The sequence below is a fragment of the Stegodyphus dumicola genome, chromosome 8 (genome assembly GCF_044657685.1).
Source record: "Stegodyphus dumicola isolate Sdum_Otavi_A_Nest chromosome 8, ASM4465768v1".
Taxonomy (NCBI): domain Eukaryota; kingdom Metazoa; phylum Arthropoda; class Arachnida; order Araneae; family Eresidae; genus Stegodyphus; species Stegodyphus dumicola.
The window spans coordinates 115,941,105-115,958,374 of NC_140775.1; the positions used below are offsets into that span (position 1 = coordinate 115,941,105).

At 29.7% G+C, this 17,270-nt stretch overlaps 1 protein-coding gene across 9 annotated transcripts in view; it reads right to left on the bottom strand.

Annotated features, from left to right (window-relative positions):
- LOC118199303 (uncharacterized) overlaps positions 1 to 17,270 on the bottom strand; it is a 123,590-nt gene that overhangs the window by 49,407 nt on the left and 56,913 nt on the right. For all 9 annotated transcript variants that reach the window (XM_085822326.1, XM_085822325.1, XM_085822321.1 and 6 more), the window contains 4 exons: positions 16,184 to 16,287; positions 8,394 to 8,476; positions 7,772 to 8,193; positions 2,146 to 2,280 (listed from right to left, as the gene is read on the bottom strand). In XM_085822326.1, the coding sequence (XP_085678452.1) occupies positions 2,146 to 2,280; positions 7,772 to 8,193; positions 8,394 to 8,476; positions 16,184 to 16,287 (744 nt within the window). The remainder of the gene's footprint in view (positions 1 to 2,145; positions 2,281 to 7,771; positions 8,194 to 8,393; positions 8,477 to 16,183; positions 16,288 to 17,270) is intronic.

Sequence of the window (17,270 nt, forward strand, 5' to 3'; positions counted from 1 at the left end):
GATGTACTTCACCTTTGATATGATTTAAATCAAATTCCTCGTCATTATAAATATCCCGAATACACATCAAATAGTTTTCTGGTTGCAATTTTCTAATTTTGACTATGCGTAATGTATGCTTTATGCATGCGTATGTTGAAAGAAATGTTTAATAAAGTAAACAAATAAATATTAAGCTTTTTTTTTATAAATTTTGATAGCCTTTAGATCATAATTGCTCTTTATTTCATAAATTACGGTTTCATATTTTTAATTTTATAACTTCTGCATGCCATCTTACCAGATTTAAACTGATGATCTATAATCCGGAATCGGCAAAGTCCTGACGAGTACGGATTAAAGACTTTTGACTGTATTTAGATTCATAAACAATTTAAAGTCACAAAATAGAGTGACTGGTGCTGTGACCAAAATGAAATATGTAATGCTATGTGTTATCGGATTATGTTATCAAAAAGTGAGTGGTGTTTTTTTTTTTTTTTTTTTTTTTTTTTACAGAAATGAATGACGTTAAATGTAAAAAAAAAAATCAAAATTCTAAATTGTTTGGGTTGACCAAGTAGATAAATCTCAACCATTTAAGGTAAGTGGGGTAGATTTTGCTGGACCTTTGTATGTAAAGATGGTACAAAAATGCATATTATATTGTTTATTTGTGGAGTGACTCGAGAAGTCCATTTAGAATTATTATCAAATTTACGTACAGAGTGTTTTATTCAAGCACTGCATAGATTTTCTGCACATAGAGGTATTTGTAGACTTATCTATTCTGACAATGCTCAGACCTTTAAAATTGCTGATCCTGAATTAAAATATTGATGTAAATTGTGCGAAAATGTTCTAAATTTTCTTGAGAAAAATTATTTTGAATGGAAATTTATTGCGAAAGGTGCTCCTTCAGGGGACGGATTCTGGGAACATTTGATAAGATCTGTAAAACTTGTTTAAAACGTATCTTAGGTAAAGCTTCTTTATCTTATTGTACACTGTTTTAGTTGAAGTTGAAGCTGTTATCAATTTTAGAACCATAACCTACATATACAACGAACCAAATGAACATGATCCTCTTTCACCATCTCATTTTATAACTGGATCTACATTAACTGCTTTACCTTCACCTGAATCTGAATTAGAATCCACAAGACCTCCATTGATTAAAAAATGGAACCATAAGAAATTATTAATACAGTATTTTTGGAAGAGTTTTTATAAAGAATATTTGTTAGAATTAAGATCAGTCATGTTTTCAAAAAACCCCCAAAAACTCTCCCTTATTTAAAATTAATGATGTTGTGCTTGTACGAGAAGATAATGCAAAACGCTGTAATTGGAAGTTAGGTAGGATTAAAGAATTCTTAAAAGAGATGGTAAAATTACATTTTGTGAGATTCATTTGGATAAAGGTGTTGTTAGAAGACCAATTGAAAAGCTTTATAATCTTGAAGTTCATTAAAATTAATGCATCCATTTATGAATGCATTGAGGGGGGGTGTTAAATACAAGTTTATGATTATATTTTCTTAGCTTGCCAACAGATGGCAGTAGTGTATATTTTAAAAGAACATGTGATATCATATTTGTGTTCATCTTTGGTGTTCATAGAATAACACTCTCTGTTAATTACCTTAAAAAAGATCTGGACTAATTTATTAAACTTATACATTTTTTTTTAAAGTAGCCTGCATATGGATTTCATAAGACTTGATTATAAAAAGTTTTAACAAACACATTATTTGAAACTTAACTTTCCAAAAGGTGATCTACTTTAGAATAAATGACAAGGGAGTTCTGATGAGGATATGACAGACAACAGTTCTAAAGAATATTAATTTGGCGAGGGTTCCGAAAACACAAAGGCAGTTACTTATAATTATACTCTGTTTAATTATTTTTAAGACTTTTTAAATGAACTAAGATTTAATAAATTTTCTCCCCCCCCCCCACAGCTGAGTATTTATGTATGAGAGTATTTACACACCTAATATCATGAATAATCACTTTTAAGAATTAAAAATAGAACTGTTTAAGAGTTAAATGATCTCTTGGCAATGTTTCCTGTATTAAGGGAAGTATTAATAAAAATGTAACATTATAAATACATCAAGATATAAAAATTTATGCAAATCTACCTTCCAACAAACTCACAGGATAAGTATCTGGATTTGCTAGAGCAATTATAGTCTTCAGTAACAAATGTGTTGAATTTTCAAGGCTGTTTATTTTTGTTTCCTCGGCAAATAATGAGGAACATGGTACATTTTCAGTATCTTGCACCACAGTCTGAAATAGCAATATATATGCTGTTAAATAATTAATAATAAATTAAAAAAATTATGGACAAATATATAAAAACAAATTTATGAGTTACTGAAACTATAAAAAAATTGCAAATAAAACACTGAAGAAATCTTAATAATTTTCAATGTTAAATATTAATTATTTTAAATCATAGCAAAAATTTGAATTTACGAAATTTAAATGAATAGCTAATTTGACAAAGCAACCACTGAGTACAAATTTAATATAATAATCTGTGACTGTCATATGCCGTCAAATACGGTATATAACTTTTTGAAAAATCTTAAAGAAAAGGAAATACCTGCAATTAATTCATTCCAGTTTATATTTGAATATATGCTAAAATACTCAGAAAAATGAATTAAAATATCTAAACATTATACAGCCTAAGGCACCTGTGGTTCATGGTGCATATGGATAAAGTCAGAATGTAGGCTTATCTCACATTTATAGTACACTATTAATGAGGATAGATTGGTTAAATTATAAAATAAATGAAAGATATATTTCAAATTCAGGAAAAAATTATAAAATGTAATTTGAGTATACTTCTCTAGAACATTTTATGAATTATTTTTGAATCGAAATGCTTGTTCAATGTATTTTGAACAAACATTACCAATTTTTCTCTCGCTCATTACTTTTATCACAGTGACCACAGAAAACCAACTTTGCATAAAGATAATCTGGCACATATACTACTCATCTTTCAATGGCTTTTTACTGCTGCTGAATTCCGTCTTCAGGATATTGTTGCAAGGAAAGCTCAATTTCTACTTTATTGACAAAACATTTAACTTTATACCAACATTATTAGATATAGCATATACTGATAATAATTTCTTACTTAGCTGCGGGACATACAAGGCATCATTAAAGAAAATACATCTATTAGTTTCCGTTGTACATATTCGTTTACTTATCACAGAGTGAGACTTTCCAGCTAAAGAAATTTCTCATGTAATATTTTTAAAATCTGTTAAAAATTCTTCATTACTAATCATGTGTTGAGATGACTCTGAATCAACTATTCTATCATCATAATTTGATTCATCAATACTTAGAAATAATAACTTATCAAGAATTAGTACTAATTTGACTCTTATCTATGAGGGCGAAAAAAATCATTAACATTATGATTATTGGCCCAAAAGGGCTTAGTCTTTAAAAAGAATTTGCATTGTTTCACTTTTTATTAGATCTATTGCTATTTGGCAAAATGTAAGATCTTTTAAATTTAATCTGCATGTTATTGATTCACAAACAAAGCTATTTAAAAGCAACAGATGTAGTATTTAAGAATACAATTTTTTCAGTTTTTAATCTGATTTATTTAATTAAAAATGCATTCAAATAATGATAAAACTAATTAAAAATATTAAATACTTTTACAGAATTACTTAAGACATATAAAATTCCTATGTTAGTACAAATGTATATTCATCTAATATCCTACAAAACATTTCACTATTCCACCTGAACCATCTCCATTGATAAATAATTTTAACTTACATTTTAGGAGATTTGTTAAAATTTGAGCCCTTTCAGAATTCTTTGTATTTAATTATTATACTTCTTATCATATTTTACAAAGCTATTTGTTTTGAGAGAATTTGTTTCTATGAAATTAAATAAATGTTAATTCTCAGGCACCTGAAACCTTGCTTCTCAACTGATTTTGTTTCATTAAAAAAACAAGCAATATGATTAGCATTTTGACAGTCAAACCAGGTGTTTTTTTTAAGCATTAAATACAACTGAATTTTTGATACCATGTGCTTCAATTTTAGTTGTTTCAGCAATTAATCAAGTTGTTAATTTGTTACTGCTTTGTCACTTGTTGGCATTGAACTTTTGATATTCCAAATTTTCCAAAACTGTTATGAGAAAGAAGCAATTTCCTGATCTGATTACCAAAATGCCCCTGGTACTTTATTCATGGACTATTTTTCTTTTAATATATTGTTTTAATTTCTTCAACATATTTTACAAGGCGAAAAACAGATATTAAGATGCTACTTAAAAGCAACACAAAAAATATAAAAATATTCCGAGTCATACATATATGACCAGGCCAGTTGAAGGCCAGGTCATATATGTTTGATACATTGTCAAAAAAAGGCAGCTAATAGCCCTGTTAACATCACAGATGTGTTATGTTTTAGTACCTGCAATATCAGAGTTAAAAACAGAGACAAACACAGAGGAAAGAGAAAATTCAGATTACAACAGTACTACCTTTCAATTAACTTTTTTCGTATTACTGCAATAGTTTTTTTTATTACAGAGTTGAATACAGTAATTTGCATCCATTTCTCCTTTGGGAATGAGCATGAAATTTTCATTTTTGAATTTATATTTTGGCAAAATTTGTATTTTTTTAAAGGCAAAAATTAATTACCCCTGCTCATAGTCCATAAGACAAACAGCAACAAAAATGTATATATATATATATATATATTTTTAACACATAACTAGCAGTAATTTTCTTATCTATTTTTGTATTTTTTCCTTTGCCCTCTCCTCAGTAAATAATATAACTTCCCTTTTTCAGAAGTAAAATCAGTAAAAAGTGGTAAAATTAGTAAAAATAGGAGGAAAGAATTATGTGAGTAAAGGTGGTAGTTTAAACTTTGCCTATGATTCTATAATTCTCCTGCCTACCAAAAAAAAAAAGTTTTTTTTTTTTTTTTTTTTTTTTTTTTTTTTTTTTTACCAATTTATAAATATTTTTGCATGCTTCTGGCATATTCTAAGATGACCTTTCTGAAACATAGTAAAAAAATCATTATAGCTGTAATTTTGCAGCATATCACATGTTAAAAAAACATCATAGAATTGTACTATTATTCCCATTTGAAACAATTTTAAGGTTTTTTAAAAAATAGGCTAATGCTGTAGTGATATTTAATAAATTTAATAGGTAAAAATTATATTAAAATTTCAATAATGATTGAAAATGTTTTAAAAAATACAAGAAACAAATATTACATGAATTTTTTAGATTCAATTATTTACACATAAAGTTAAAAACAGAGAGGGGGAAAAGATGATTTACATCAGAATTATTAAGACAATACGAAACACATCTTTTAAATACCTATAGCATCTAATAGAAACACAAGATGTGCTTTAAGTAAAGAGTGTCCCAAAATTCATGCAAGAAATAATTTTGATAGAAAACACAGTAATTTCCTATCAAAATTCTTTCTTCTTTTTTTTTTTTCTAAAATTATTTCTTTCTTTGCAACAAAAAAAAAAAAAAAAAAAAAAAAAAAAAATTCTAATTAAAAATTGTAAATTTTCTATTGATTCATAAAGTATACAATATGGCTTTAAATATGGAACAGAAAGATCAGGTAAATGGCCTCCATAGCTTTGCTGATGCTTACACACTCTTTTGTTGAAATTTTTTATGACCACTTGGCATAAATGTTGCAGAATTTTATTGATACAACACTCAGTTTCCTCCTTCAAGGCATAGGTGGCCATGGACTTGCTTGCATAAACTGTCAAAAAACCCCAAGGAAGAAAGTTAAACAGTGTTAAATCGCTTGATCTGGGTTTTTCAATTCTGATCATCAAAACGGGAAATTACACAACCAGGAAATGACTCACACAGTAATTAAATTTTTTCTCAGGCTGTATGGCATGTGGCACTGTCTTATTGATACCACATGTTGTCTACACCCATATCCTGCAATTTAGACACAAAAAACTGGATTATCATGCTGAAACAGAAATTACCGTTAACTGTGTACAGACATTAGGTATTTTGGAAAAACCGGAGAGATGAAAAATTAATAAGACCTTCGCTGGGAATTGAACCACGGACCTCTTGAAAACCAGCCCAGTGTGCAGAACCACTACACCACGAAGGCACGCTAGGAAGGCAGGAGAAATACCTTATATACTCCCCCTTTTTAAACGGCGACTCGGGTTTTTAGGGGACCAGTCACCAAATTCTGGGTGAGGAAAATCATGGAATCATGGGTGAGGAAAATTTTTAGGGGACCAGTCACGAAATCCTTGACTTCAGTTTATTATGACGAGCAAGCATTATTTATCAGAGGAAGGATTTATTCGCATGGTAAATGAGCCAATTAGGGATACTGATGAAAATGTTGATTCATTTTCTAAAGAGACTGTGATACTTCAAATGATTCTCATATGGACATTTTGTCTGAGACTGAGCACACTGAGTGTTTGCCTTTCATTTCTTGTGAAAGATTTTTTTACTTCTGGTAAATGCTTGTATTTTTTATTAATTGTAAAGTTTATTAATGTATTTTAGCAAATAAAACTGGAAAAATTTGAATGGTATTTTCGAAAATTAGTTTTCAAAGTAAGCAACTTTTTTTAATATATTTTCATGTAATGTAAAGGTGTGTGAGTGTGTGTGATTATGGCAAAGCCTCAAGAGCTATCTGCCTAAGGGAAGGAATGCCTTCGTGGAGGACTTTCTAATGTAAACTGGCTCGTATACACGTTACACATGGGGAAAAACCACGAAAACGCCCACGCAGCCAGCCCGTTTGAGGGATTCGAACTTCGGACCAAACTACCAGTGTTTAGTGACTTTACCGCTCGGCCGCTAGTAGGCCATGTAATGTAAAGGAAAAAGATTATTAAATGCTAATTTTAACATATATGATAGCTTAGTAATAATCTAAAGTAGCACCAAAAATTATGACATTAGGACTTTTTTTTTTCTTTTTTTTTTCTAAAGTTAAGCTTAGCGAAGCAAGGCTCCTATAGGATGATTCCTTTCCAGGTTCCTATAGGATGATTGCTTTCCAGGCTCCTATAGGATGATTAATTTCAGTTTCCATCCATTCCAAGAGAACATCTTAAACAATGGCACGCTGTCTCTACAGGGTTAAACTTCGTAAGCATGAAGATGCAAATCTTTTGTGAGAATATGCTGTACAGAGTATCTGAAAATGCCCAATTCTTGACCACAGTGCCAGTGTCAAACTGAAGTCCGTGGACTCTTCAGCAACATTCTCACCAACTGCTTTGCTGTTTCATGTTGAACAACTTGTTGAAGGATGACCAGAGTATTTTAGATAACTGATTGATCCAGCTTCCCTATATTTTTAAATTAAACTCATCACAGTTGATGAGATTAAATTATCATTCCGACCATATTTTGTATAAAAACTGTGAACTGTAGCTGCCAAACCTTCAACATTTTTAGCATACTGCTCAACAATGAAAACATGCTGTTCTTTCATGTAGCACTCCATTTTTAATAAACCTGACCTGTCAAAAGTAATTTTTTTCATTGGTAATATTTTATCGCAGAAATGGTGCAATTTTGGGATATTCTTTACATTCTAGAAATATATTTTTCTATGCATGTAATTTAGACATTCTTATAAAGATACTTAAAACTACACCACATTGAAAAATTCTTTTATAACAGCATAAATGCTTATTTTAAAGGAAAGGAAAACAAAAAAGAAGTTACCTCTTCATTTTCAAAATGGAATTTTGTACTTAAATTTTGACTAGAAAAAGATGACTGTGAACATGACAATAAGTATGTCAAATCTCTTAAGCATGAAATCACAGATACTTTCTTCTGGTCTAAGTCTGTTTTCCTTAGAGACAATGGTGACATTTTCCCACACTTTGCAAGCTTACTTTTCAGATCACAGTTCTGGAGTTCAGTTACATATGCTTTCAAAATAGATTCATAATATTCAAGCAAATCTTCTATTTCTTGCTCAGATTTTAATCTCACCATTGACACAGCAGACAATGAAATATTCATGCATACAAAGCTATCAAAAAAGTGGTTTGAAATTGCTGGAATTGTGTATGGATGCTGAACTAGATTTAGCCTGTTACATAAAATTGATGACATTATATCAATACCTTGGGTATCACCTGAAAAAAATAATTGATTCATACAACTTTCTAAACAGTTAAAAAAAATAATTACATTTATTTAAATGAAAAAAAAATGACAGCTGTAAAATCATGTACACATAATAAAACAGCATTTTGTTCTAAGACTATGTTCTAAGTTTAAATAAGACATGATAAGAAATAAATATGATAAGAATGTCAGCAAATGCCTCTTTTACCTCTTGGTGTTTCTACTTGCAACTTATACTTCCTTTGATGCCTTGTAACTCTAGTTTTACACGGAATGTTTTGAAATTGAAATCTTCAGAAAGAAAAAAATATTCTTTGAAATCTTAATAGAGGAACTTAATAAACTTAGGTTCTGTAAGTAAGAAACCACACTTAATAACAATAACAATAATAATAATAATAATAATAATAATAATAATAATAAAATGAAATTCAGGAGAAAATTTAAAATTAAAAAAAAAATGCATAAATGAGGTATAGAAAGAATGGATTATAATTTAAGGATGGTAAAATATAACAACAAAGTTACAGGCAAAACAAATAAATAAATCAATCAAATGGTTTAGCACAGATATGAGGTTCACCTGAAAAGAAACCAGACTATTAAAATAAATCAATAATTGTTAAGAGTAATCAGATTTTTTTCCTTCAAAATACTCTCCTGCTCTAATTATACACTGTAAATATAATGTTTGCCTAAAAACAAATCAAAGTTTTAAAATAAATCAATAATCGATAAGAGTAATCAGATTTGTCTCATATGAAATACTCTCTTGCTCTATTTATATACTGCTTCCAAAATGTCCTCTACCACTGGAATGCCCTCTGCAAATAACTTTGAGAGACTGCACATCAGTTTTACAGTGAATATCCTACCTTCTGTGTTCTTTGATGAATTCTTTGATGAATCTAGAGTTCTTTGATGAATCAGAAGGAAATTAAAAATGGATAGATAGCAAATATTCTTCAATAGCTTCTACTGATTCACATCATCGAAATTTCAAGGTAGATCTCAACTTCAGACGCCTGCAAGGCCAAATCTGAAGAATAGGAAGGCAATGCAATAAGAGTTATTTCTTGTTTGGTCAAAAATTCATGTATAAAGAGTGACTAATGTCAAGGCCATTTTGATGGGAGAAGGCCGAATCCAAAGGGGTTCTTCCCTGATGTGACATCACGAGCGAGGGCAATCGCACTAAAGCCATCTTCAAACGGTATGAGCGTAAACAGAAAGTACGATTAAGATAGAAGTTATGTAGCATTAACTATTCCTTAACTACAGTAAATTTAATTTTTATCCAAAAAAAAAAAAAAAAAAGATGTATCGAAAGCTAAGTTTATTTATTAGCTCACTTTAACGTTTTCCTTGAATTAATTCTGTTTGACCTGTACTTCTTAAAAATTAGTTCACAATACAAAACAAACACTTTTATGATGAAGAGATTCCTCCCCCATTTTTATTCATGTTCTATTCATTTGTGTTACATATGACATAACGTTCATGTTAAATATTATAACAATCCAGTAAATTACTTTTGTACTTTTTTCATTTTCAAACTATGTAACGAACACGAATCTCATAATTTTTTATTAGAATAATTTCTCCTTCTAAATTAGACAATAATATTAATAAAGTTCTTGAAACTTAAAAAATATTGAGCTTATACATATATTTTGTGCATTCACTAAGCTTAAAAAGGGGGGTGTTAATAATTATAGCCTACAGCGTATTAGTTGTATAGCATTAAATAATTCACTGTTATTCCTTTTCCTTTAGTTATTATTTAATTAAGAGGATTGAACTTTTACAGATGCCACGAAAATGTAGCATTCCAGGATGTAAGTCAAATTACTTAGCCAAATGCAGCATATTAGAACTTTTAAGTTCCCTACAGATGAACTACTGTGTAAAACATTAGTAAAAATAATAGGACAGACTTTGTACCAGGATCATGTGACTGTGTGTGCATTTTGCATTTTGATGAACATTTCATCGTAAGAGATGTTAAAGCAACACGACCTAATGAGACAGTATTAACACTTCAAAGAAAAATGTCAATTTTATCAAAAGATTGCATATCTGACTAATTTTTTAAGGTCAACCTAAACATTTATCTTGTCCTTTACTACAAAAGCGAAAGACACCAGAAGACAAGACAAGAGAAATAAAGGAACAGTGTGAAATTAATTTTAAAAAAATCACGTGTTGCAGACAACATTGCCACCTTTTCAGAATTTTTTAATATAAACTTAACAGCAATAAATCCTCAAATACATGGGCAATAATGAAAGCATCTGATTATGTACTTTTTTGTGTATTGACATGGAATATTTCCCAGCAGTGACTGTGCCATTTAAAGTCGAGCATGATTTAACTGTTTCAGTTCTTCGTGAAGGTTTAAATATAACAAATATGTTTTAATGGCTTTTGGGAAAAGATATACTATGTAATAAATGGTCAAACTTTGAAAAAATCTTTCAAATCAAAAATAGTCGAAGAAATGCTTGATTTGGTAACTAAAACTTTTCAGAAGTGTTCTGAAAATACATCACAACAGATTATGATACAGCGATTGAAATTTTTTAGGAAAAAGATTTCATTACTGAAAGCTAAACGCCCAACCTACACAGCTGAAATTATGACATGAACTTATGATGACATTATTTTATAGCAGCCCAACATGTTATTCTTGAATACGAGAAAGCTCATCCTTGATTTTACGGCATCCTTCCTACTTAAAAAAGATAACATTAAATGCTGGGTACTTAAGAGATAGATAGTTTGCATTTAACCCCAAACAACAAGATTAAATGCAAAGTATTTATCTCAGAAATCTTCATAACTACAAAATCATGAACAGGTTGGAAATCTTTTACTTGATGAGATTTGTATTAAACTTACTATTACTAAAGGGTAAAGTTGAGGGTTCCTCAAAAAAGCTTCTACAATTCAAACAATTATGATTTCTTCAATTTTATCTGCAAATAAAGAAGTTGTTGCACTGTTTCTTGTCCTTAATCTCAAGCCAAATGATTTAAAAATTCAGACTTTGCAGGTGTTAAAATTTTTTTATGATTGCAGCTTCGAGGTTGTTTCCATAATTTCCGACAACTATGTTAATCATAAATGCTCTGCAATGGTGATATGGTGTCTGCTATTGAAAATGAATTTTATTTGGGAAAAAAAAATTTTTTTACTATTTGATTTAGTTTATTTACTGAAATGTATGAGGAATAATAGATTGAACCAAACTGAAACCAATCAAACCATCTTTTAATGATATAGATAATAAGCTGTATTATGCAAGTCTATCCCATTTGAAAAAAATTAGTATATACCATAGAGCAGCACCATTCTATACAAATAGCTCAAACACTTTCGAAAAAAGTATTATATTCAACCTCTTTAGAAAAGCAAAATGTTTTTACCGCAGTTAAATGTTTTGATGTAAAGACTGTTGTAGCACTGCAGGGTTTCCCTTAGTTCAATTAACCAATTATTGAAATTTTTGATGATAATGATTTTTTTAAAAAACAAGCAAAACCCCAGAAATTGAAAAATCAATGCTTATTAATACATTAATATTAGTAATTGGGAGTACCTTCTTGAAGACATTTCAGTGAGTATTTAAATTTATGAAACAAATGTTTGGTTATGAAAATGAGTATTTCTTAATTGCTGCAAATTTTTACACTGAGCATCTTTCTATATGTGTCTATGAATAAAAAATGCAAAAAGAACCAATATGTCAAAATCTATGTGTAAATCAAATATGAAGAAATGGAATGCAATCTCTCTATGTTCCCAGATTAATTTAAAAGTAACACATTTTTATCTTAAAATTATGATATTAACAATTAAATGCAAATATTGATAAATCTTACATCTAGGAGATGCATAACTCTCTCTTGAATGTCAATCTTTTGACTTAACGTGACATATTAATATTTGCAACTCTCGAATTTCTGGGTACGATTTTTTTTATACGAGACAACAAACACATAGTTTCTTGTAGCGCTTGGAAATAAATGAAAATATTTAGTTTTAAATGCTAGTCATACTCTGGTTAAAAATTTGATATAATATTTATTTTACTTAATACTATTAAACTGCATACAATGGTATGTAACCAAAAATATAGTATTGCAAAGCATGCTATCGATTAGCAAGCAAAAATTAATATTATTTGAGAAACTCCCCTAAGATGCAATCCCATTATCTAAATATAAAAGATTAGTAATCCATTCTTTACATAGTTTTTAAATATTGCTTATAGAAAGATGCGAATATATTTGTTTCTCATTACCCGGGGGGAAAAAAGCGCACTGACCCAAGATCATTTTGGCTGGCCGCCCTTGGCTGCGACGTCACCAAACATTAGCTTCGGCCTTCTCCCATCAAGATGCCTTGCTAATGTGCAGGTACATTTTATGAATTCATATCATAAATCATTAAGTGACATTTTATCTTTAACATATTTTTGATTTCTGATTGACTTTTTAGAAGAATACAGCCACAAAGATGTTAGGTCTAAGCATCTGAAGGTGTGAGCCTAATAATTCACACTGTTGAAAGTTGTGCATATTATATTATACATATGTGTATATGCATGATAATTTTTTAGATGGGACAAAGAAAGAAACCAACTGTGTAGCAGTCATAGTTGGAGTGGCGGTGAAAGAAGCTCGAATGTTCTATGTAGTAGATGGAAGAGCATTCCACAATTTTAAATATGTAAATCACAGTGTTACGATAGCTGAAGCAGCCAAGCAGTTAATCCCCCCCCCCAGTTTAGTAGTGACAGCAAGGGAGAAAAAAAATATGTGTAGATAGTAGCTGGAGTATTCACATTTGGATATTCTTTGTTTGAGTTCTAAATGATGATTGGATAAAAGTTCACACTATGTAAAATATAAAACTTGAAAGACAATTGGCAACAGACCTTTAAATTTCTGATTCAAACATAAGTACTACCCCCTTCACATCAACACCCTTTCCTAGCAGTATTCTACAATGCTATGAGCTTTCATCTTTAATTGACGTTATGCCCAATTTGAGATGTTAGTACTATTCATAGCATTGGGACAGGCTAAAATCTTGTCCATAATCTTGCTGAAACATATAAAATGTTTCAATAAAGGTCACTGATAATGTTATGTAAAACTTCAAATAAACTCACTGTTTAACATATTTTATTTTTTAAATGAAAATAATAGCTGAACATAAAAAATACTAGTTCATTCATAAAAAAATGACAAATTAATGTAGCATTCTCATAAAAAAAGGGGGTAAAGGACAAGTGCAGGTTAAGTTATTTAATTATGGCAAAGCCTTGAGGGTTATCTGCCTAAGGGGAAGGATGCCTTCGTGGAGGACTTTCTAAGGGAAACTGGCTCGTATACACATTACACATGGGGAAAACCATGAAAACACCATGCAGCCAGCCTGTTTGCGGGATTCGAACCTCGGACCGAACTACCAGTGTTCAGCGACTTTACCGCTCGGCCGCTGGTGGGCTTGAAAGGACAGATGCAAGATCGAGGTTAAGAGTTTATGCAACGTAATTACAGCAAGGTTTTTAGGTTGGTGTATTAGTGCTTAAAATTCAAAGTTGGTTTCGTTTTGGACAGAACTCTTATATCCTAAAACTTTCAGCTAGCTCTTAAATTTTCTTTATATTACATATCTATAAAATACAGATGAGAAATAAAAATGACTGGCAAAAATTATGTTTAGCAATAATATTTATTTTCCCATAGAAAACCTAACAAATAGCCTCAAAAGAAACAACTTAAGAGATGGATATTATTAAAAAATTTTGAAAGAAAATAAGAGAGTTTATGTGAAAAAGTTTTAAAAAAAATGAAAGTTTTGAAAAACTTTTAGCCAATAGCAAAAATTAATTTTTTTTTTTAATAAAAATGCTACAAATCTATAATATAATCTTCACATTAACTATTTTGCAGATGGATATAAGTCATCTCTGTATCTCATACAGTCATACCTCTGTATCTGCAATTCACAATTTAGGGGGGGAAATCGAAGTTTCAAACTGTATGTCAAGCCACAAACAGTTTGCAAACAAACATGAAATACAGCAACTGAAACATGTTAAGTGTTACATTCCCATCACATGTGCAAATGTTTTCTTAAGGGAGACTTAAGGGAGAGGGAAATGGAAATAATCAACTTTAGAACCTCATATATATTCTTAGATTACAGGTTATTCCTCACATCGTATTTTCCTTAGTTCACCTCCTGACAGCTATAAAAATGTCAATAAGAGATGACGAATACCAGCAGTCAAAGGATCTGTCTTCCTCGCCTCTCTTACTTATACAATTTTTTTTCTATTTTACTTCTCTATGCTCTGTTTTCAGAAATCTGCCTATTTAATTAGAAGTCAAAAAATAAAAATCAATGTTATAGTTGCAAATTTTCTCAGAACTAGTTTCAATGATTTTTTGTTGTTTGACTTCTAAATAAATATTTGTTTGCATGTTATTTTATCTTAATCTGCCTATTCCCGTAATGACATGCTATAGTAGCTTTCCTAATCAAAACTTCTTGTTTACACTTCAAATCTTCTAAGTTTGACAGAAACTGTAATATGTCTTGCCCATTAGTGAGAAAATAAAAATTTTGGATATGGTAAGAATGGGTAGGGGTTCCATAAATGAAAATTAGGTTTTATGTAAAGAATGAACCTTCAGTTTGTGAAGCGTAATAGAATAAAGGGTTGAAGCGATGTACTCAAGTCATCATACATCTAAATAAAAAAAATATAAAAATTCCAAACTGTTGAAACATTATCAAACATGTCTCCAAAATCCTCACAAAATCAGTTTCCTATGTCTCCATTACATTTCTGAAGACCGCTGGGCTGAGAATTTTCTTGCAATGAGATATTTTCTTAAAACTGACTCTACATTATGAAATGAAATATTCATAGTCTGTGCAAAGTCAAAGCATTATTTCCTGTCTCAATCAAATACTCATGAAGTATTGTGTTAATATTTACCTTAAAACATAAATACTTTGTCAAAACTCAAAATTGAATTTTGTCCATGTTAGAAATCTGGATTGAAATCCATATGGCAATTTCACATATATGGATACAATAAATAAATAAATAAATAAATAAATAAATAAAAATAAATAAATAAAGTTATAAGCATTAAATTTGTCATTAAGTATTCTAAAAAGTGACATAACATTGAATAAAAATTCTCATTTTTTTAGATTTTATATAGAAGAAAAGTACCCTAATACAAGTAAACAAAACAAGAAAGTAAACATTTTTGCTATCATCTGTGCATTACTATATACACACACACAAAATCTGAAGAACTATATTAATTATTATTAAGGTACATGCAAATGCATCTTTCTGCTCCCACATCATCATAGACTGCAATATAAGCTGGTTTGCTTAAAAACTTTGTGTTGACAATTGAATTCAGCACTGAATATTTAAAAGCATCAGCTACACTCTTATGCCATTAACATTTTCAAGCAAGGTTAATTAAAAGTGAATAAATATTGCTGTCATACTTGTTTTATTCAGCAAAACAATGGATTTCATTATAAATTAATACTATGTCTACAATACAGTAAAAATAAAATATAATTCTGGATTACACTGGGATATTTAACAATGCCAAAGGACACTAGGACTACATGTGTAAAATGAAAGAAGCCTTTATAAAGAGAGGGCTTTCTATATATTGGTCTGTATTCAAGGAAAATCATGAAAATCTTATACAACCAAGCCATCTAGCTTATCAGTGATAGAATTTGAACTTCCTATATTTCACAGATTTAATCACTCTAACATAATTCTAACAGGATGGTTAAGACCAAATACCTTTATAGAACTATTTATAAATCACTTTTGTATTAAATAATATTTTTAAAAAATTGCCCTATTAACTTCAAATCTCAATGAATAATAGAAAATAAATTTATTTATATATATATGTGAACACATAGTTTTACCTTTCAAGAAATTTGCTTGGCATTTCAGGCTGGTTACAGTATTTCTCCTCTACGTGAGATTCTAGTACATGAGCTTTGTTGTACACACTTTTCATTTCCTGTTCCTAAAAAACATAGAAATCCCCCCAAAATATTTATAAAATTATGAAAAAAGTTTGATACACTCTTTATTCAAATTTATCAATCCAGTCCACTTCTATATTTTTAACACATTAAATGAGAGACAAACACACATGTAGTGAAGAAAAAATATATTAATTTTTAAATCATTAAAAATTAGTTTATGCTTCCCTAAATCATTTCCCAAAATTCCTTACTTTTTTGTTTCTCAACATTAAAAAAATAAGCAATAAGTTTAGCTAACTTTTCTTATTGTGTGGGGAGGCAAGTTCTGGGAATTACTACATTTATATCTTTCTTTGCTAACAACTAAAAGTTCAGCACATTCTGTAAAACAGTTTATCACAGGCAATAGTTTCTCACTAAATTCTTCAAGTATTAGATTAGAACTTAAAGTGCACCAACTATGCAAATTAAGAGGTACAGCAGAAGAGAAACTACTACAGTACAAAGTATTTAATCCGGACTCGTCGGGACTTCGGAGATTCCAAATTATAGATCATCAATTTAAATCTGGTAAGATGGCATGCAGAAATTATAAAATTAAAAATATGAAACCATAATTTATGAAATAAAGAGCAATTATGATCTAAAGGGTATCAAAATTTACAAAAAAAAAAAAAAGTTTAATATTTGTTTGCTTTATTAAACATTTCTTTCAATGTAAGTTGTTTAAGTTGCTTTGTTTTATATACTAATACTTTCTCTTTAATTCTATAAACACATAATTTCTTGTTCAGTTACAAAGTTCCGCTGTTCAAGTCCTGTAATTGCTGTGCCGAGAATACTGACTAACTTGTCAATTGAAATTTTTTCGTTTTCACTAACCTCTCTGTCACTTTCTTCATGTCTTTATCCATTTTTTGCTGCAATTCCACTTTTTGTTTGATGGACATCGAAACATGCTTTCTCTTTGTAGATCCTTTGGCAGCTCCAGAATCGGAAACTCTTTTTGACATAATCATAA